The 23492-nt window shown below is 42.3% G+C and overlaps 1 protein-coding gene across 3 annotated transcripts in view; it reads right to left on the bottom strand.

The window, feature by feature from the left end:
* Positions 1–9455: 9455 nt before the first annotated feature.
* Positions 9456–23492, bottom strand: part of LOC139395256 (protein tyrosine phosphatase receptor type Ub) — a 343039-nt gene continuing 329002 nt past the window's right edge. For all 3 annotated transcript variants that reach the window (XM_071142903.1, XM_071142905.1, XM_071142902.1), the window contains 4 exons: positions 23406–23492; positions 21957–22114; positions 12044–12179; positions 9456–9700 (listed from right to left, as the gene is read on the bottom strand). The exon at positions 23406–23492 is cut by the window's right edge and continues 39 nt beyond it. In XM_071142903.1, the coding sequence (XP_070999004.1) occupies positions 9632–9700; positions 12044–12179; positions 21957–22114; positions 23406–23492 (450 nt within the window). In that variant the 3' untranslated portion in view covers positions 9456–9631. The remainder of the gene's footprint in view (positions 9701–12043; positions 12180–21956; positions 22115–23405) is intronic.

Genomic DNA, 23492 nt, shown 5'->3' with positions numbered 1-23492 from the left:
AGCAATCACACAACGTGTGGATGTGATGGCCTGTGTATAGCTGTGTAAATTCTCCTCCCTGATGGCAACCCGGCACTGTCCCAGTGCCATTTGAAAAGGAATGCAAAGACTCTTCTGTTAGTTTTCCCACTGAAGTTCGGTCAAGGTCAACCTCCAAAGAATTCACGGTATCTCCCATGCTGCAGTTGCTGAAATCTCTATGACTTTCACACCATCTTCCATCAACTAGCCGAACACCGGAGCTGTCTTTGTTAACAAGTGGAGCGCAGTGCATCTAGAGCAGCAGCTCTCCTTCTCCCTCCTCAACACAGCAGCCGCTGACTGTCAGAGGTTATCTGCATTTATTGATCCACAACATGAGTAGTAGAGGAAGGAATAGAAGGGGAAGAGCATAAGCAGCAGTAAGCAACAAATATCAGCATACTAGGCTCATCCTACTGAGAATGTTTTATCTAATGCACAATTATGTTGGTTCCCGCCATTCGTACATGGTGGTACAGCGCGTCCCCTCAGCTAATTATCACGTCAAAAACACGTGGGTCTCGAAACACAATTCTCTTCCTCAATGGTGTGGAGCAAGTTTTACTAGATGAAAAGCCAAAATGAGTATGACATCCTGGCATTCAAGGCATACAAAATTGTTGCAATTTCACATACCCAAAATGCCTACTATTTGGAAAGCAAGTACGGTTATACGGACATGGCCAAATACCCGTGGGGTTTAAAGTTAAGTGAACATAACATCACATTCGATGTCTACGTGGCCAGGAGTTGTCCCCCAACTCGACAGGGTCTTGTCCTCTAATTAATCTGGCTTGTCTCTGCTTAAACACTGGATCACTTTGCAGGCCCACTGAATTATTCACCATAGCCCACGCTGAGGGAGGAAGTTTGCAGTCCAGATACCTTACCAACCGTGAGGACAGCACCAACCGTGAGGAGAGGGGGAAAAGAGAGAGAGAGAGCTTAGGACAGACGCAGAATAAGGGGCAGGCAAGGGAGAGAGGAGAGGGTGAGATTAGGACAGAGGGAGAGTTGAGGACACAGAGAGAGAGAAGAATGGTATGACGACAAAGAGATACTTATTGGGAAAAATATGGGAAGAGTGAAAACATTTGAAAGGGAGAGAGATCGGATGTCATCTGATCCAGGGCCACTGATGCTAACAGACCACATCCGTATGTAGAAACCACAGTGGGTCAAGGCCCTACAGACAGACAGGAAGTCATTCTCCAGCTGTCAGCTCTCTCCACTCCTGCTGACAAGACCATAATAAAACCACAGAGTATTTGCAGTGCTGTACATTTCAGAGAGGAGAACATGAGATCATAAGCAGACAGATGCTTTGCCATTGGAGCTGAGTGGACAGTAGACTATACAGTGCAGTGAATGACATCATCATTTGTCTTTACACGACTGTAAAGTTCCCAGATGATGGGAAACACTTACCACAAAGACACAAGTAGCCCTTTGTCTCAATACATTTTTATTGTTGATGGTTGTTATTCTTCAGAACAAAAACCCACTCCCACCCGCCAAATATATTTCCTTTCCTTTGCCTCCCTCTCTCTTTTTACATACACACCCTGCCCCACAAATACATGGTCAGAAACACAGTACTCTTGTTCCAATATCATACAAAAACACTCAAGAAGGAACGAATGGAGGCGGCCCACTCAAGCAATTACTGTCGTTACAAAAGCATGATGAGAGCTTTGAAAAAGTAAAAGTCAATTGCGTTCAGTTCACACTGTGACAGCTATGTGGAAATACACAGTAATGATGCAGATCAGAATTATAATCAAAGGCTCTATTCAATCTGCACTGTGAAATTAAACTTTACAGCGTGATTTAAATTTAAAGGTAATGTTCCTGCTTTAGCAGAGACGGCATTCATGGTAAACGTCAGTAAATATCGGCACAATCGTAAATTACCTTTACATTTCTATGGCGGAATCTGTAATGCTTCAGCTTTACAGATTGAATAGAGCACCAAGTAACACAAATGAGAATGTCTTTGAAGTGGAAGAAAAAGGCAAACTGATTTGAACATTTGGATTCACACATGCGTTAATGGTCAGAGGCATGTTTTTTTAAGAGAAGGGGCTTTGGAATGGCACTCAGAGAAAAATGCCCACGATCGTTGGCAAAATGTGGCAAATAATCTGACTGCATTAAATTTATAGACCCGGTTTATACCTGGTGTTAAAATAGGTCCTTTGTCCTGATCTTGTCTATATTCTGATTGTACCCACACTTCCATAAATGTGTCTACACATGGTATTAAAAGTGTCAAGTACAGTGAAATGCATTTCTTGCAAGCTCTAACCCCAACAATGCAGAAATGAAATAAAATGTGTCTTATCTGTCCACTGTCTGCACTGTGACCAGATTTACGGGTCCCTTCCTTTATGCTAATTATTTCACAGCTATTCTTTCAAAATATGAATTATTTATTGGGCACGTAAGACATATTTATGTAATCAGTCAATAGCCGAAGCTAAGCAGTAACATTAACATGATGCCTTCTATAATTGCCTTCTAATTGCAGTCGCTGTACTCATAATATACAGGAGAACGGCGAGGATAGCCCAGCTTCAGACGCAATCGTTAGGCAAGGGTAATTTAAGTGTAGGAAAGTATGAAACAGCTTCTGTGCCAACAATAAGTACAGATAGTAGCATGAATCCCCTCACACAATCCCCGCAGTTTGACAATTTTCTCATGGCTTCTGGAAGGAAATGCTGTAGGAATGCTCAACCGGTGTCGCTCATTCAGCCGACAGAAACTTTCAACCGGTTCTCCCCATTAATCAACGAGTTGGAGTCAGAGTCCGAGTCTTCTTTTGACTCTCCTCCACCGGTTACGGGGTCTGAGACGCCGAAGCCTCCCACCATTAGCTCTAACAAATTGAACACCCAAGTCATTGGCGACTCCATGACCTGCAGTATTAGACTTAAAAAATAATCATCCAGAAATCAAACACTGTTTACCAGGGGGCAGGGCTACCGACGTTAAGGCTAATCTGAAGATGGTGCTGGCTAAGGCTAAAACTGGTGAGTATAGGGATATTGTTATCCACGTCGGTACCAATGATTTTAGGATGAAACAGTCACAGGTCACCAAGCACAACATAGCTTCAGCGTGTAAATCAGCTAGAAAGATGTGTCGGCATTGAGTAATTGTCTCTGGCCCCCTCCCAGTTAGTGGGAGTGATGAGCTCTACAGCAGGGTCTGACAACTCAATCGCTGGTTGAAAACTGTTTGTCCCTCCCAAAAGATAGAATTTGTAGATAATTGGCCCTATTTCTGGGACTCACCCACAAACAGGACCAAGCCTGGCCTGCTGAGAAGTGACTGACTCCATCCTAGCTGGAGGGGTGCTCTCCTCTTATCAATGAACAGGGCTCTAACTCCACAATGAGATAGGGTGCAGGCCAGGCAGCAGGCTGTTAGCCACCCTGCCAGCTTACTGGAGTCAGCCACTAGCATAGTCAGTGTAGTCAGCTCAGAAGAGACTGTGTCTGTGCCTCGATCTAGGCTGGGTAAACCTAAACATGGTGGTGTTCGCCTTAGCAATCTCACTGGATTTAAAGACCTCCTCCATTCCTGTCATTATTGAAAGAGATTGTGATATCTCAGCTCAAAATAGCGCTACTTAATGTTAGACCCCTCACTTCCAAGGAAGTTATAGCCAATGAACTAACCACTGATCATAATCTTGATGTGATTGGCCTGACTGAAAAATGGCTTGTTCCTGATGAATTTACTGTGTTAAATGAGGCCTCTCCTCCTGGTTACACTAGTGACCATATTCTCCGCGCATCCCACAAAGGTGGAGGTGTTGCTATCATTTACAAATTTCAATATACAAAAAGAAAATGTGCGTTTTTGTCCTTTGAGCTTCAAGTCATGAAATCTATGCAGCCTGCTCAATCACTTTTTATAACTACTATTTACAGGCCTCCTGGGCTGTATACAGCGTTCCTCACTGAGTTCCCTGAATTCCTATCGGACCTTGTTGTCATGGCAGGTAATATTCACATGGAAAGGTCCACAGACCCACTCCAAAAGGCTTTCCTGTGGAATAAATATTGTGGATCTTAATGTTTTTCCTCATAATCCTGGACTATCGGACTACCATTTTCTTACGTTTGCAATTGCAACAAATAATCTGCTCAGACCCCAACCAACGATCATCAAAAGCCGTGCTATAAATTCTCAGACGACCCAAAGACTCCTAGATGCCCTTCCAGACTCCCTCCACCTACCCAAGGACTTCAGAGAACAAAAATCAGTTAACCACCTAATGGGGGAACTACATTTAATCTTGCGTAATACCCTAGATGCAGTAGCACCCCAAAAACAAAAAAACATTTGTCATAAGAATCTACCTGGTGTACAGAAAATACCCGATCTCTGAAGCAAGCTTCCAGAAAATTGGAACGGAAATGGCGCTACACCAAACTGGAAGTCTTCCCGACTCGCTTGGAAAGACAGTACCGTGCAGTATCGAAGAGCAGTGCTGCTCGATCATCCTATTTTTCCAACTTAATTGAGGAGAATAAGAACAATCCAAAATGTATTTTTGATACTGTCGGAAAGCTAGAGAAGAAGGATGGGATGGCTTTCACTTCAGCAGTGAGAAATTCATGAACTTCTTTGACAAAAGATCATGATCATTATAGAAAGCAAATTACGGACTACTCTTTAAATCTTCGTATCTCCGTACGCTACGGTCACAAGACGCAGGCCTCATTACTGTCCCTAGAATTTCTAAGTAAACAGCTGGATGCAGGGCTTTCTCCTATAGAGCTACATTTTTATAGAATGGTCTGCCGATCCTTGTGAGAGGCGCAGACTCGGTCTCGCTCTTCCATGCCGTCCCTAGAAGGGAAATGTCACTTGAGTGGGTTGAGTCACTTACGTGATCTTCCTGACCGGGTTGGCGCCCCCCTCGGGTTCATGAAGTGGGGGACATCTCCGATATCCCTCTAGTGGTGTGGGGGCTGTGGTGTTTGCCTGTTTGGCCCTGTCCGGGGGTATCGTCGGATACTGTGTCTCCCGACCCCTCCTGTTTCTGCCTCCAGTATTTATGCTGCAATAGTTTTTGTTGGGGGGCTAGGGTCCTTCTGTTATATCTGGAGTATTTCTCCTGTCTTATCCAGTGTCCTTTGTGAATTTAAGTATGCTCCCTCTAATTCTCTCTCTCTCTCTTTCTCTCTCTCTTCATTAGGAGGACACGAGCTCTAGGATTATGCCTCAGGGCTACCTGGCCTGATGACTCCTTGCTGTCCCCAGTCCACCTGGTCATGCTGCTGCTCCAGTTTCAACTGTTCTGCTTGCGGCTATGGAACCCTGACCTGTTCACTGGATGTCCTACCTTGTCCTGGTCCTTCTGTTTTGGACTCACTCTCTACCGCACCTGCTGTCTCTAACTCTGAATGATCGGCTATGAAAAGTCAACTGAGATTTTTTCCTGAGGTGCTGACCTGCTGACCAACCACTGTGATTATTATTATCTGACCGTGCTGGTCATCAATGAACGTTTGAACATCTTGGCCATGTTCTGTTATAATCTCCACCCGGCCCAGCCAGAAGAGGAATGGGCACCCCTCAGAGCCTGGTTCCTCTCTAGGTTTCCTCCTAGGTTCCGGCCTTTCTAGGGAGTTTTTCCTAGCCACCGTGCTTCTATATCTGCATTGCTTGCTGTTTGGGGTTTTAGGCTGGGTTTCTGTACAGCGCTTTGTGACATCGGCTGATGTAAATAGGGCATCATAAATACATTTGATTGATGAATAATTATGATTTAAATGGTTTCTCTGTTACAGATAGATTGTGTCTGACTACCTCTTGAGGTGGGCAGGAGGATCTGATTCACAATGTGTCTTTTGATCGTCTACACTGGTCACAAAATGTGGGCACAATCAGAATGTAGACAAGATCAGGACAAAAGAACCAAGTAGAAGTTTGAACCAAGTAGAATGATGGTCATGTACAGTACATTCAGCTTTGTGGTCACTTACTGAACATCATTACTCTGGGCAAACAGATAGGAATTATTCACAGAACATACAGTAAATATACATCGATATGTACACGTATACTCTCAAACCTCAAGTAAGTGTCCAGGCACTTTCTTTTGTACTCCAGGGATTTCAAAGACGAGCAATGTTGCCTTTTGTTCATGAAGTGCCCAACAGAACCCAGGAAGCACTGCACTAGCAAACCTTAACATTTTTCTAATCCAGTTTTGCATGAAAAAGATGCATAACTGTCAGATTTTTAAGACCCTGTTGGGGTCTGGAATACTGTCTCTTTCTCTACTTCCTCCATCCTGGTGCTTTGACCAGACCACAGATTTAAGAACCAGCAGGGACTGGGTCTGTCTTAGCTGCCGTGGTTGAGGCGAATGCCACTCATTGTAAGGTCCCAGTCCCCAGGAGAGGGCTTTTTAGAGGAGGAGGAACTCCTGGTCAATAGGAGTGACATTTGCACCACCATTACAGCACAGTAAGACCCTGAGATCATCTGCAGAAAAAGCAAACTGCTTATGTTCTCACTTAGTGGGCATTAGTAGAGACTGCAATACTGGTTTACTGACCCTTGATTTAGCCACCAAATGATATATTTAAAATCCCAAATGGGGATTTGCTTCATGTTAGTGTTCTATGGGTTATGGGCACTTTTCATTTAATTTGGGATCAGGGTCTCAGGACAGATCATATAATAGGCTACACATTCCAACATGCATATACGAGCTGTGTATTTTCATACAGACAGGGTCTATTGGGTTAGCTACACCAGTCTATATTGTGGAACATGGTCCAGATTGGGGAAAACCAGGTTTTCCACTCCCCCCGTTTATTTAATTATAACTACTGAGCATGGTGTGAACATCAATGGAGTCCCCAGCACAGTAAAACATATTGGACAAATTAGATGTGTGGCATACACCGTACAGTACTTATCGACTTGACTAACATGGTAGATAAATACGCATTGGTACATAAAAGTAAGAGCACATTTATGAAGCTTGGTCCAATTTATATTTAAATGTATTTGAGTATCTCTTCAATTGTATTCCCTTTAGGGATTCCTATCTGGGAGTCAAACCACATCAAATGATAGAGAACATAGATGTCCTACAAGGACTGCTCATAAAGACAAGTGGTCACAGAAAAAGTGGCAGTTTTATACTGTACATATTTCTCTAATGACTCGGCCTCTTAAATCTATCTGTACAACTGCACTGCTTTCAAGACCACTGCATAAGGGGATCATGATATTGTACACCTCCGCATTTAGAACAGTGGCTTTACCAATACAGTGCCTTCAGAAAGTATTTAGACCCCCTGACTTTTTCCACATTTTGTTACAGCCTTATTCTAAAAGGGATTCATTTGTTTTCTCCCCCTCTCCAATCTAAACACAATACACCATAATGACAAAGCAAAAACAGGTTTTAGACATTTTTGTAAATTGATTACAAATAAAACACTGAAATATTACATTTACATAAGTATTCAGACCCTTTACTCAGTACTTTGTTGAAGCACCTAATGCAGCGACTACAGCCTTGAGTCTTCTTATGTATGAAGCTAAAAGCTAGGCACACCTGTATTTGGGGAGTTTCTCCCATTCAACTCTGCAGAGCCTCTCAAGCTCTGTCAGAGCTGCAGAGCTATTTTCAGGTGTCTCCAGAGATGTTCGATCGGGTTCAAGTCAAGGCTCTGGCTGGGCCACTCAAGAACATTAAGAGACTTGTCCCAGAAGCCACTCCTGCGCTGTCTTGGCTGTTTGGTTAGGGTCGTTGTCCTGATGGAAGCTAAACCTTCACCCCAGTCTGAGGTGAACGCTCTGGAGCAGGATTTCATCAAGAATCTCTGTACTTTGCTCTGTTAATCTTTCCCGCGATCCTGACTAGTGTCCCAGTACCTGCCACTGAAAAACATCCCCACGGCATTATGTTGCCACCACCATGCTTCACCGGGATGGTGCCAGGTTACCCCCAGATGCTACGCTTTGCATTCAGGTCAAAGAGTTCAATCTTGGTTTCATTAGACAAGATAATCTTGTTTCTCAGGGCCTGAGAGTCTTTAGGTGCCTTTGAAAAACTCCAAGCGGGCTGTCATGTGCCTTTTACTGAGGAGTGGCTTCCGTCTGGCCACTCTACCATAGATGCCCGATTGGTGGAAAGCTGCAGAGATGGTTGTCCTTCTGGAAGGTTCTCCCATCTCCACAGAGGAACTCTGGAGCTCTGTCAGAGTGACCATTGGGTTCTTGGTCACCTCCCAGACTAAGGCCCTTCTCCCCCGTTTGGGCAGCCAGCCCTAGGAAAAGTCTTGATGGTTCCAAACTTCTTCCATTTAAGAATGATGACCATAAATGTTTTGGTACCCTTCCCCAGATCTATGCCTCGACACAATCCTGTCTGCGAGCTGTACGGACAAATCCTTCGATCTCATGGCTTGGTTTTTGCTCTGTAATGCACTGTCAACTGTGGGACCTTATATAGACAGGTGTGTGCCTTTGGAAATCATGTCTAATCAATTGAATTTACCACCGGTGGACTCCAATGAAGTTGTAGAAACATCCCAAGGATGTTAGCAAAGGGTCTGTAAATAAGGTATTTCCGTTTGGCAAAAATATTTTTTTTACTGTTTTTGCTTTGTCATTATGGGGTATTGTGTGTAGATTGATGAGGGGGAAAATTATGTAATCCATGTTAGAATAAGGCTGTAACAGAATAAAATGTGGAAAAAGTCAAGGGGTCTGAATACTTTCAGAATGCACTATACATGTATCAACGTGAAGGAGTATAACACGTGGAAGACAGGATTCAAGTCAGTCTGTGGGATTGGCACGATTAAATTAAGTGACAGGTTAGGCATCCCTTTTGATGGGAATTGGATCAGTCTTATGACATACCAGGATGGCCCATCACAAAAAGCGGCAAACACATCAAATTGTACTTCATCCTCCTATGTCTCAATGACTCATCTATTTATCATAGCACTGCCATATGTGTTACACAAAGCATTGTTGTTCATGTAGCCCATTGAAATCCTTCCATTGAGTTGTACTATATATTCCCCAGTGTTAGGGAACGGTAAGGCAGTTTGTGGTAGAGATATCTTGTATTCACCACAGTACACTGCAGTTGCTGTGGCTCTTGGAGAAACCTGGAACACTTTCATGCAGAGAGTCAAATTCTGTTTTTAGCAAGACAAACTGTCCAGGCCATTCATGTTTGAAGAAAATTATGAAAGGCAGGGCGACCTCTCCACAGGTACTTTGTACTCTCTCATGTTTCTCCATCATTGACGACAATAAAACATTTCGCACAAAAGTTCCAGTAGAGGCAAAGACCAAAAACGCACAAAAACGAAGCTGAAAGTATCAGAAATGAAAACAACAACGTCAACAATAAAATGAACAAAACCACAGCTATACATTTAAGGGTTAAAAGTGAGGAGCACTTACCCCTTTTTTATTTTTTTCTATGGTTGTCCTTCACAACAGTTTAGGCCCATTAATCCAAACAATAAAGTAAATGTTGAGGGGGTCACAGGGTATGTAACCCAGTCAGCGGTCACAGCCCACGAGATGCACCAGCTACGGAACATTGCTATCTCATGCTATCTTCTATGCAGTCCAAGTACTCCAGGATAAGGTCATAGCAGAATCGGTACTGGTCCTGCAGAAAACACACATACATGCATTAGTTACATAAACCAGCAATGGTAGTGATATGTAGGGTTAGGCTCAAATCCATTTCAACTCCAACTCAGGAACTTAACAATTGAAAAAGCTTCAATAATGGTAACTTTTTAAGTCTTGAATTGAAATTTAATTTAATCTTGGGCCCGATCCCGATGCCTTTCCCAACCACTTCGCACTATTTGGTATTCTGACTTACCTTTTTCATTCAAGTAACGCGCTCTGCATGTGTGGCTACCTTGCACACTGAATAAATGTAATTCAATTGCTGAAAACCCTCCCACTTGCTGGCCAACAGATTTTCTCATCAAGTTTTCATTCAATAGGGCTTTCAGTACATTTACAGTATCTTAAATCATCCCGTTAAATACGGTGCTCCTTTTATGCGGAACAAAAAAATGTATAAACGCAACATGCAACAATTTCAAAGATTTTACTGAGTTACAGCTCATAAGGAAATCGGTCAATTTAAATACATTCCTGGGACCCTAATCTATGGATTTCACATGACTGGGCAGGGGCGCAGCCATGGATGGGCGTAGGCCCACCCACTTGGGAGCCAGGCCCACCCACTGGGGAGCCAGGCCCAGCTAATCAGAATACGTTTTTCCCCACAAAAGGGCTTTATTACAGACAGAAATACTCCTCAGTTTCAGCAGCTGTCCGGATGGCTGGTCTCAGACGATCCCACACATAAAGAAGCCGGATGTGGAGGTCCTGGGCTGCCGTGGTTACACATGGTCTGCTATTGTGAGGCAGTTGGACGTACTGCCAAATTCTCTAAAATGACGTTGGAGGCGGCTAATGGTACATATATTAACATTAAATTCTCTGGCAACAGCTCTGGTGGACGTTCCTGCAGTCAGCATGCCAATTGCACTCTCCCTCAAAACTTGAGACATCTGTGGCATTGTGCTGTGTGACAAAACGGCACATTTTCGAGTGGCCTTTTATTGTCCCCAGCACAAGATGCACATGTGTAATGATCGTGCTGTTTAATCAGATTCTTGATATGCCACACCTTTAAGGTGGATGGATTATCTTGGCAAAAGAGAAATGCTCACTAACAGGAACGTAAACAAATTTGTGCACAACATTTTCGAGAAAAATTGAATTTATGCGTATGGTACATATGTATGTTGCATTTAGATTTGTGTTCAGTATAGTTAGAATTTTGTAGACAGACTAGAATATATATAAAAAACAGGTTCAGAATATGAGGGATCAATGAAAGAATGCCTTCTAAATATTTGCATATTCGTCTCCATTTCAGCAGCAATTGGTAGATAAAAAAAATACACTGATCTTGTAGATTATTTAGGTTTAGGAAAGTATTTATGAATCATAAAACCAGGTTTGGAGAGCCTTTATGCACGAAAAAAAGAAAACAGTGGTTTGATTCATTCTGAAAATTGCCACATTCAGTTCTTCAACCCATGGTAATGTTGGAAGATTAGTGTACATATAATTAAAATAGGGAGAATATCATCTGTTGCCTGCATTAACCCTAGAACAAGGCCAAGTATTGCGCCATGTGTCGGGTTCAAACTGCCTACATGTCTTTTTTTAATATTATCAACTGTTAGTAATGATCCTCAGCAACAACCGAACGGCCGTGAAGCATTTACAGAGGAAGTAAATGAAGGTAAACAAAACAATGTAATTAAATGTAATAATATAGGCTATATCAACTGTAGGGAACTAACAGTAAATCAAATGAAATAACATTTTATTGGTCGCTGAATATGTGTGGTTTAAGGCCTACTGACAGTCGATTCTGAAATTTAACATGAGACAGAGAAAGTCGGGGTAGCCTATAATTATGACATTCGAAAGTGCCCTGCAAAGTTAAAAGGCCATACATTCAATTTAAATTCTGCATAATGGCACAGCCTTTCATAAACTTTACTCTGGGAAAGTTTATATGTTGACATGCTTCAGTTTTGCTGTCATATGACTGGTTTCACATTTGTATCCGGCGATCATGAGATAAAATAGATCTAAAATAAGTCTAATTTATATTTACAATCACCTTATCCAAACGGATTACTCATTTACCTAGCTCTTATCAATAGATCTTATCAAGTTGTGAATTACAGTGCATGGTGAACGGTGTTTTTCTATCGGAAAATAATTAAGTAGACGTTCCATTTACGTCGCGCTTAACCCAGGACGGAATTCCTAATTGATTGAATACAAATATAATTGATAATACTGGATATAGTAATACAAATCAGATTAAACAAAGGCAGACACATTCATAGTCATCGCTAAAATACTGCAAAACTAAATTGCAGCCGGTCAGCCCCACTGCACCTACCAGTGACTCCACCATGTTGGGTTTGGAGTTGCGGAGCGTCTTGACGGAGTAGAAGATGTCCACCATGTTCTGGTACTGGATCATCTCCAGCAGGATGGTGCTGGCACAGAATGTCCCACTGCGCCCACCGCCGCTCCTATAAGACAGGGAAGAGTTGTTAGAAGGAGGAGTTGAAACACAACCTTCAGTGTTAAGATGCTAGGATTTTTGTATTCATTGGGATCTCCAATTAGCTGCTGCCCTACTCTTCCTGGGGTCCAAACAGGAAACATAACAGATAAAATACATAATATACATAAATATACATAGCAGCACTACATTTACATTACAATTTATCCATTCAGCAGACGCTCCCATCCAGAGTGGCCCACAGCTAGTGCATTCATCTTAAGATAGCCAGGCGAGAATCACATATCACAGTCATATCCCAACCACGTATCACATACATAATACAATACAAAATGCATAAAAATGTCTGTGCTTCTTTTCACAATCCCCGTAAGGTTTTTTATCTTTTTTTTTCTTCTTAAATCTGGTTTTATTGCAAGTTTGAGTTACCTGGGGTGGCAGAGAGTTCCATTAATTTCATGCCTCTATTTAATACTGTGTGTTTCCCAGCCTCTATCCTGGACTGTGAAGAGACCTTTGGTTGCATGTCTTGTGTGATAACAATAAGTGTCCGAACTGTGTGCCAACTGCTTGAACAGACAGATCGCTACCTTCAACAGATCAACACATCGCACAACAACCAATAGTGATGCAGTCAATTTCTCTTCAATTTTGAGCCAGGAGAGATTGACATGCATGTTATTGACATTCGCCCTCTGTGTACATCAAAGTGAAATGTTCCCATGTACTTCTTTGCCGCATCCGATCACACAATTGGACAGCAGTCCAGGTGCGACAAAAGTAGGGTCTGTAGGACCTGTCTGGTTGACTGAGATATCAAGAAAGCAGAGCAATTCCTTATCATGGACAGACCTCTTCCCATTTTAGAAACCATTTCTTCTATATGTTTTGACCATGATAGAAAGCTATCTAGGGTGACACCCAGCAGTTTAGTCTATTCAACTTGCTCAATAGCCACATTATTCAATAATAGATCCAAATGAGGTTTAGGGTTGAGCGAGTGATTTGTTCCAAAAATGATGCTGTGAGTTTTTGAGATATTTAGCACCAGGCAATTGCTAGTTACCCATTCTAAAACTGACTGGAGCTAAAAGTGTAATTTATGTACTTTACTGTTGCAGACAAAATGTCTTCAGAAAGTATTCAAACCCCATGGCTTTCTCTACATTTTGCTACTTTACAAACCTAATCTAAAATATATAAATACATAAAAATTAAAAGCAATCTACACACAATAACCCATAATGACAAAGCGAAAACATGTGTTGTTAAAAAAAGAACAGAAATACCTTATTTACATAAGTATTCAGAAATTGAGCTCAGGTGCATTCTGTGTCCATTGATCATCCTTGAGATGTTTCTACAACTTGATTGGAGTCCACCTGTCGTAAATTCAATTGCTTGGACATGATCTGGAAAAGCACACTCCTGTCTATATAAGGTCCCACAGTAATAAAACTAAACCAAGCCATAGAGCTCCAAGACATGATTTTGTCGAGGCACAGATCTGGGGAAGGGTACCAAAACATTTCTGCAGCATTGAAGATCCTCAAGAACACAGTGGCCTCTATTATCCTTAAATGGATGAAGTTTGGAACCACCAAGACTCCCTGACCAAGAATGACAATATTACAGTAAATGAGATATGTTTAAATTAAGCTATGGTATAGAGTTAGCTTGCCTGATGAACCAAACCACTAATCTTTCCGATGATACCAACAGATTTCATCACTTTGCTGCAGACAAATTGAATACGATCTTTCCAGGACAACTTTTCATCAATTAAAACTCTGGAACTGACTTGTTCCATTTCATTCCCACCAAATGGGATTCTGGCTAATTTCTTATTCTTACTAGTGAATACAATAAAGTAGGATTTTTTTAAACATTTAAATATAATTTGTTCAGAAAATTTGGCCATGCCTGAGTTGGCTTTATTGATAAGTGAATCAAAATGAGTGTGATAAAATCAAATTGGTATCGTCAGCAAAGAAAATAGGATGTACAGTAGAAGACACAGCAGCAAGGGCATTGATATAGATTAGGAATAACTAACCCTGTGGCACACCACAGGATATCTTAGCCTTGGTAGATGCAGAGCTGTTTGCATAAACAGACTGTTCTCTATAAAAAACATAACTATATAGCCAATTATATGTACATTATATGTACAGTAGAAGACACAGCAGCAAGGGCATTGATATAGATTAGGAATAACAAACCCTGTGGCACACCACAGGATATCTTAGCCTTGGTAGTTGCAGAGCTGTTTGCATAAACAGACTGTTCTCTATCAAAAACACAACTATATAGCCAATTATATGTACACTATATATACAAGTATTTGGACACCCCTTCAAATGAGTGGATTTGGCCATTTCAGCCCCACCCGCTGCTGACAGGTGTATAAAATCCATAGACAAACATTGGCTTACTGAAGAGCTCAGTGACTTTCAACGTAGCACCATCATAGGATGCCACCTTCCAAGAAGTCAGCTGCCCCGGTCAACTGTAAGTGTTGTTATTGTGAAGTGAAAACTTCTAGGAGTAACAACAGCTCAGCAGCAAAGTGTTAGTTCACAGAACGGGACCGCGTAAAAATCGTCTGTCCTCAGTTGCAACACTCACTACCAAGTTCCAAACTGCCTCTGGAAGCAACGTCAGCACAATAACTGTTCGTCGGGAGCTTATGAAATGGCTTTCCATGGCCAAGCAGCCGCACACAGTACGGTGAAGGGACATCGTTATATCATAAAATTACATTCTAGACGATTTTGTGCTTACAACTTTGTGGAAACAGTTTGGGGACAAAACAATGCCCCCATGCACAAAGCGAGGTCCATAGAGAAATGGTTTGTCGAGATTGGTGTGGAAGAACTTGACTGGCCTGCACAGAGCCCTGACCTCAACCCCATCGAACACCTTTGGGATGAATTGGAATGCAGACTGCGAGCCAGGCTTCATCGCCCAACATAAGTGCCCGACCTCACTCATTCTGTGGCTCAATGGAAGCAAGTTCCCGCAGCAATGTTCCAACATCTAATGGAAAGCCTTACCAGAAGAGTCAAGGCTGTTGTAACAAAGGTGGTGACCAACTCCATATTAATGCCCATGATTTTGGAATGAGATGTTCAACAAGAAGATGTCCACACACTTTAGGTCATGTAGTGTATAATCATGAAAACCATGATAATGCAATTTAGAAAGTAGTACTTCATGATCAACCATGTCAAAAACTTATGATAAATCTAAAAAAATACCAAGAGTGTATTAATTTCTGTTCCACACATGATTGTGACTCTACTATAAGAGCAGCAGCATTGATTCAAGGATTCGCATTTCAAAGTACTGCATTTCATACTGGAATAGGCCCACACGCATCCCCCCATTTAAGTTTCAAGTTTTAATTTCACGTGCACAAGTACAGTGAAATATTTTCTTGCAAGCGCTAAACCCAACAATACAGTAATCAATAACAATGCAATCCTAAAAATAACACAAGGTAGAACAAAAACACGTGAAAAATAAGAAATAAGAAGAACACGAGAAAGTAAGCATACTATCTACAGGGTCAGTCAGTTCCAGTACCAAATTAACAATGTGCAGGAATACTGGAGCGATAGAGTGGGGCAAAAAAGTATTTAGTCAGCCACCAATTATGCAAGTTATCCCACTTAAAAAGATGAGAGAGGCCTGTAATTTTCATCACAGGTACACTTCAACTATGACAGACAAAATGAGAAAAAACAATCCTGAAAATCACATTGTAGGATTTTTAATGAATTTATTTGCAAATTATGGTGGAAAATAAGTATTTGGTCACCTACAAACAAGCAAGATTTCTGGCTCTCACAGTCACACTCCAAACTCCACTATGGCCAAGACCAAAGAGCTGTCAAAGGACACCAGAAACAAAATTGTAGACCTGCACCAGGCTGGGAAGACTGAATCTGCAATTGGTTAAGCAGCTTGGTTTGAAGAAATCAACTGTGGGAGCAATTATTAGGAAATGGAAGACATACAAGACCACTGATAATCTCCCTCGATCTGGGGCTCCATGCAAGATCTCACCCCGTGGGGTCAAAAGGATCACAACAACGGTGAGCAAAAATCCCAGAACCACACGGGGGGACCTAGTGAATGACCTGCAGAGAGTTGGGACCAAAGTAACAAAGCCTACCATCAGTAACACACTACGCCGCCAGGGACTCAAATCCTGCAGTGCCAGACATGTCCAAGCCCATCTGAAGTTTGCTAGAGAGCATTTGGATGATCCAGAAGAAGATTGGGAGAATGTCATATGGTCAGATGAAACCAAAATAGAACATTTGGTAAAAACTCAACTCGTCGTGTTTGGAAAACAAAGAATGCTGAGTTGCATCCAAAGAACACCATACCTACTGTGAAGCATGGGGGTGGAAACATCATGCTTTGGGGCTGTTTTTCTGCAAAGGGACCAGGACGACTGATCCGTGTAAAGGAAAGAATGAACGGGGCCATGTATCGTGAGATTTTGAGTGAAAACCTCCTTCCATCAGCAAGGGCATTGAAGATGAAACGTGGCTGGGTCTTTCAGCATGACAATAATGCCAAACACACCGCCCGGGCAACGAAGGAGTGGCTTCGTAAGAAGCATTTCAAGGTCCTGGAGTGGCCTAGCCAGTCTCCAGATCTCAACCCCATAGAAAATATTTGGAGGGAGTTGAAAGTCCGTATTGCCCAGCAACAGCCCCAAAACATCACTGCTCTAGAGGAGATCTGCATGGAGGAATGGGCCAAAATACCAGCAACAGTGTGTGAAAACCTTGTGAAGACTTACAGAAAACATTTGACCTCTGTTATATACCCTTTGTTGGCAATGACAAAGTTTTGAGATAAACTTTTGTTATTGACCAAATACTTTTTTTCCACCATAATTTGCAAGTAAATTCATTAAAAATCCTACAATGTGATTTTCTGCATTTTTTTTTCTCATTTTGTCTGTCTTAGTTGAAGTGTACCTATGATGAAAATTACAGGCCTCTCATCTTTTTAAGTGGGAGAACTTACACAATTGGTGGCTGACTAAATACCTTTTTGCCCCACTGTATGTCACTTTAGGGGTAAGATGACTAGGCATCAGGATATATGATAAACAGAGTTGCATGTGCATATTATGTGTGTGTGAGCAAATGATGAAGTGAGTGTTTGTACGTGTTTTGAAGTGTCGGTGTGCATGAGTGTGTAAGGCCCTGTGAGTGTGCAGTGCAAAAATAAAATAAAAGGGTCAATTCAGATAATCCATGTAGCCATTTTGTTAGCTATTTAGTTACCTATTTAGCAGTCTAATGGCTTGGGGATAGAAGCTGTTCAGGAGTCTGTTGGATTCAGACTTGATGCACCGGTACCACGTACAGAAGCAGAGAGAACAGTCTCTATGGCTTGGGTGGCTGGAGTCTTTAACGATTCTCTGAGCCTTCCTTTCACGCTGCCTGATATAGAGGTCCTGGATGGCAGGGAGCTCGGTCCCAGTGATGTACTGGGCTGTCCACACCACCCTCTGTAGTGCCATGCGATTTAGGGTGGTGCTATTTCCATAGCAAGCAGTAATCAGCCAGTCAAGATGCTCTCAATGGTACAGCTGTATAACTTTTGAGGATTTACCAGCCCATGTTAAACATTTCAACCTCCTGAGGTGACTGTGAGAGTGTGTGTGGACCATTTTAAGTCACACCGAGGAACTTGAAGCTCTCAACCCGCTCCACTGCAGCTTCCAGCGGTGGTCAAGTACTTCAGCACCGTTTCGCACAAGCATGGGGACTGATCTAATAAACAAATGACATTTTTATTTTCACTGAATCTCCGGTTATCTATTGGTTAGACTACAATTAGGATGTGGAAATGTTATGCTCTTAGTACTGTAGCCTACTCCCGACCGTCACGTTGTACAGCGCTATATTTTTTGTTTCATCCTAACAGAAACCCTGAGGGTTTTGTTTTTCTTAGATTAGAAACACCATAATATTAATCAAATGAATTAGGCTAAATCCCTTAAAATCAATCCCATATACTATGTTCTTACAAAAAAAGGTTTTAAATTCTCTAGTACAGCCAATATTGAAGGCTATCAAATGCTTCTCCAAGATGCCCTCTGGTGGTTAAACTAGCACTAACTAGCATTAATGGTAACAATGGCTGACAATTAAATAAAGTGCCATACAATTCTGCGGCAGACTGCAATGTGTGCTGCAGTATGATGCAACTTTTAAAGGAAGAAGGAGCGGCAGGTGTGTTAGTGGTTAGAGTGTTGGGCCAGAATCCCCGAGCTAACAAGGTCTGTCGTTCTGCCTCTGAACAAGGCAGTTTACCCACTGTTCCCTGGTAGGACGTCATTGTAAATAAGATTTGTTCTTAACTGACTTGCCTAGTCCATTTTACTCGCCCTAGCAGAGCTGGTTAAAATGTTGTTTTTTTTGTTATCCAGAGGGTTGGTGACTGCAACTGTGCTGCTGGTAACAATTTACGCTTTTTTGCCAACGTTTACTGACCATATTCAACGGGTGTTGAGCGTTCATAAATTTGTCAGTTATTCTGTGCTCTGGCACACTCAGACGAGAGTGCTCTGAAATCGGAGTAGATAGCTGGTAAATTCCCTCTGGCTATGTCAAACAACAGTTGTCGCAGTGACATCATTAACATTCTATTGAAATGGATACTTGCATTGTGGAGTCGATTGTTATGACATGTAGCTAGCTAGCTAATCACTGAACCATAATCCCAACTCATGACCTTCCTACCTTGTATGAATCTGGAGGTAGCTAACCAACCAGGTTCAATGTTAGATAGCTAACATTAGGCTATAACTATCAAAGCAAATGACTCTGAGATACGAATAATATTACTACACAGATCATACATGTAACATTTGCTAGCAAGCTAGCTAACAGTACTCTAACCTGAAATGCAAATTACTTTCTGACAAAATTAGAAACTTGTAATTTCTGAAAATGTAGCTCTCTAGAATATCTTACCCATACACATGGATGGACGCTTCTTCCTCTCTGTCACGGATGCCATGGTTGCCCTTAGTTTGAAGATGCAATGTGGAGATTTCTCTATCTCCTTAGCTATCATACTCTAATTCTGCTGATTTCAAAATATGGGCCTCCAGAAAGTGGAGAGCAACACTTCTGCAGATCTAATATGATATATATATATATATAGATATACATACATAAAAAGCTGCGTTAGACAGGATTAGCTACACATACTAACCAGCACAAATAGACAGAAGTGTGCTACATGGCAGACCAATACGAATTTCTCTCGGCATGTGTAGCCCACTCATTATCTCAGCCAAACATGGCTAGCGGTAAGGTTGCTTACTTTTTCTGTGGCTAAATCAACTAGGTTTATAATTTAACAATTTTATACATATTTACAGATTGCATACAAGTTTCTTATTAAGGCACATGAAAGTTCACATGTTCCAGAAGGCATTTCTGCACAAAAACATTTTAAATAAAAAGCTTATGTTCAAATGCCTCTCCTGTGAAGTAGTGACCAGCAACATACGCCTAGTTGCCTGAAACTAGTCACAAATTTGTTCTTGTACTTTTTGTAATTTGCAGAATTCAGGGGAGAAGGATTTATGATAAACTTTCAGCTACTCTATGTTTGCCAATCTGCTGTGTTGCCAGACTTATTTGCTATTCCCTTAGCCTCATTCCTCTGAGCCATACAGTGTTTCAATGAATCATCTTTCCATGGGGATTTGGAATTTTTAACAGTCAATTTCTTTATGGTTGCATGCTTGTCAGTAACAGGAAGAAGCAATTTCGTGCAGCATCATGATATTCCTCATTACACACATCAGACCAACAAATATTTTTCACATCTTCAACATTGCTAAACCTCTTGTATGATCACATACACTTTTTTAGGTCCAGTCTTTGGAACTTTGTTTTTCCCTAGATATGGATATACTGTATTATGATCACTACATCGGATGGGTTTGGATACTGCTTACGAGCAAATTTCTGCAGCATTAGTAAAGATGTGGTCAATACAAGTGTATGATTTAGTTCCTGTTTTGTTTGTAAATACCCTGGTAGGTTGACTGATAACCTGAACCAGTTTGCAGACACTGGTTACAGTGTGAAGCTTTTTCTTGAGTTTGATGGAAGCCAGTCAATATTTAGGTCACCCAGAACATACCCCTATTGATGTCACCTACATTATCAAGCATTTCACACATATCATCCAGATACTGACTGTTAGCACTTGGTGGTCTATAGAAACTTCCCACAAGAATAGGCTTTAGGTGAGGCAGGTGAACATTTAGCCACATTACTTCAACAGCATTTGATATGAGATCCTCTAAGCATTACAGGAATATGACTCTGAATATAAACAGCAATACCTCCTCCGTTGGCATTCCTGACTCTTCTGTAGATGTTATAACCATATATTGCTACAACTGTACAGCTGATTGTGCAGGGTGAACTACTCACAGTGGGCTTCTTACTAGGGCAAAACGTTTCAGTGCTAACAGTATAACTTAGGTTCATAGGCACATTGCTTACTGCTGAGAATAGCTGTTGTTTTGACAGAGGCATTTAGATGAACATAAATTAGGTTACTTACATTATGAATGTGAACACCTCTGGGAAAATGTACATTTGCAGTAGCACTACAACAGCTCAGCAACAAAATGGTAGGGATTATCTGAGCAGTCACTGATAAGTCATTGTCTCGACGAGGCCTTGAAATGCGAGGACAGGGTCCAGTAAGCTTGTTGTGTGTGGCATTTTGTGGCGCTAGATGGTCTGGGTTATCATCATAAGCTAAAGGAACATTAATAAACAAAGGAGGCGAGGCCGCATTCTCATTCCTGACATGCACCCTGGGAAGGCAGGCGCCCAGTCGCCACGGCAGCCAATATGGGCAATATTAAGGTAATCAATCGGCGTCAGCAGTTTGGCAGCCTGGAATTTACTATCGTGAGAGCCGGCACATTCTGTATTAAGCCATAATTGATTTCATCGCCATAATCTCTTTCCCGGTTGCAGTGGGTAATGCTGTGTGACAGGACTGAGTGATGTGTTTTTGGACTGTGGTGGTGGAGGCGCACGTGTCATGGTTCAGCAATGTGCATAAGGCTCCATATTCAGTCAGGTCCTGAGGAGAGTACAGTGCAATGCAGCCAAGAAGCCATGTGGCGTCATGCTTACTGCTCAAACCACCTCTTACACTGATTGGTGTATGTCCTGAGGGTTGGTCTGTAGTTGTTGGTCTGTAGTTGTTGATTGGGCAGGTGCGTTCCTGAAGGCTGGTACCTGATTGGCTTTGAGCATTATGAACTGGTGTTTATCAAGAGGTAACGCCTACTTCATTGTCTGTGATTGGGTGTTAGCTATGTTGATGGCTGGTGTTTGATTAGGTGAAGGCCAAGCTGACCTCCAGTCTGTGATGAACTATGCTTGGAGTACTGCTTCTGTGTGTGTATGTTTGTGTAATTTTTACCTTTATTTAACTAGGCAAGTCATTTAAGAACAAATTTTTATTTACAACGGCGGCCTACCGGGGAACAGTGGGTTAACTGCCTTGCTCAGGGGCAGAATGACAGATTTTTACCTTGTCATTTCGGGGATTCGATCCAGCAACCTTTCGGTTACTAGCCCAATGCTCTAACCACTAGGCTACCTGTGTATGTCTGTGTCTGTGTGTGTGCTTGTGTGTCAGTGATTGCGTTCGTGCATGTGTTTCACTTGTGTGTGTGTGTCAGATTGTCAGGAAAACTCACAGGCAGTGGACAACGGTGCGGCCATCTCCACACTCCCTCTGCCACTTGTGCACATGAGCCAGCAGGCTGAGGAAGGCCTTCTTGGAGTCGGGCACGTCGCGGTAGGCTGACCAGCGCAGGAACTGGAACTGACACACCACCAGCTGGCCCTCCTGGAGCTAAGGACAGAAAGAAAACATGAAGCTTATGAGACCTGAATGTGTGTGTATGTGCATGAGCTCCTGCCTGCGTGTTGCTAGTTCATGTGTGTCAATAAGTGTGTGTGAGATTTATAGTCTGCTGGTGAGACTGGGACCTGGGATGGGAAAGGGAGATGTCCCTGTGTGCTCAGAGCTATAGCCCATACTAGCACCTGCATTAATATCACTGCTGCTGCAGGGGCACACGTGACAGATATAACAGCCTCCAGCCCTACACGCAAGGAGCTAGGGATGCACTGTAAGTCATGCAGATTGGACTAACGCAAACAAATAGGATGCAAGGAGAAGTTACAATCATGGAAGTGGGATTTTCAGATTCTCTATGGACCTATTTCTCTCTCACACACAAACACATGCACACACCCTCGTTTCACACAAACACATAATTTCACCACACTATGATATCTGTGGGTTTCATTGTTCCGGGTTGTGTGAGGTGCTGTTTGACAGTGCAGTGTGGAAGAGAGAGGTAGTGTAGGTGGGGAGGGATGACAGGAGGGGTAGATTGGGGAAAGGAGGATGCCACTCTGAGGGTGGTTATGGGCACCTCCTGTCACACAGCCTACCAGCAGGGACAGGCCTCGCATGGAAGTGCCAATCTGGTTGACAGTGATGCAACACACCTACTCATTTACACACCCACACACAGTATTGTACACACACTTTGTTCTTTCTACCGTTCTGACAGACAGACAGAGATAATTAAGACACACATGAAGGCAAGTACGCATACGCACAAGCAAGCACATGCATGCACATGCACACGCACACCAAACAAAGTCTCTATTATTCTTCACAGAGGTAGGGAGGGAACATTGCTGGGCATCTTCCTTTTCTTCCTGCCGGCATACTAAGGGGGACTTTGACAACACCAGTACTCCCTGTACTTTGACAACAGAGCTGTAATCTTCTTCAGTTGGGATTGACATGTAGCCTATTTCATGAGTTCTGCCTGATTCTCTACGTCAGGTATTTGATTTAAAATGTGTGACATGCTTTATGAACAAATAAAAAGGGGGAGAGAATATACATTAGAGCCATTTAGAATATCACACATTGTGGATGTGACATGCATTATGCTCAAAGTCCCCCTTAGTAACCCGGCAGGATGAAAAGGAAGATGCCCATCAATGTAATGACAAGCTGGAAATTGAAAAAGGGAGACGGTTGTTTAATAATGTTGAAAGCATCTCCTGTGTGTGTGTGCGTGTGTGTTCAAGCAGGTGTGTATAAATGCTCTCTGACTGACTCTTGTCACGTTTTTGACACGGAACAGACGAGTGATGACGTCGTCGTCAGCTGACGTGGACAGGAATTCAACCTCCATTGGCCCATA

Source organism: Oncorhynchus clarkii, chromosome 3 (assembly GCF_045791955.1).
Source record: "Oncorhynchus clarkii lewisi isolate Uvic-CL-2024 chromosome 3, UVic_Ocla_1.0, whole genome shotgun sequence".
In the NCBI taxonomy this organism is placed as follows: Eukaryota; Metazoa; Chordata; class Actinopteri; order Salmoniformes; family Salmonidae; genus Oncorhynchus; species Oncorhynchus clarkii.
The sequence above is the reverse complement of the archived record's forward strand: the minus strand, read 5'-3'. Positions and strand labels throughout refer to the sequence as shown.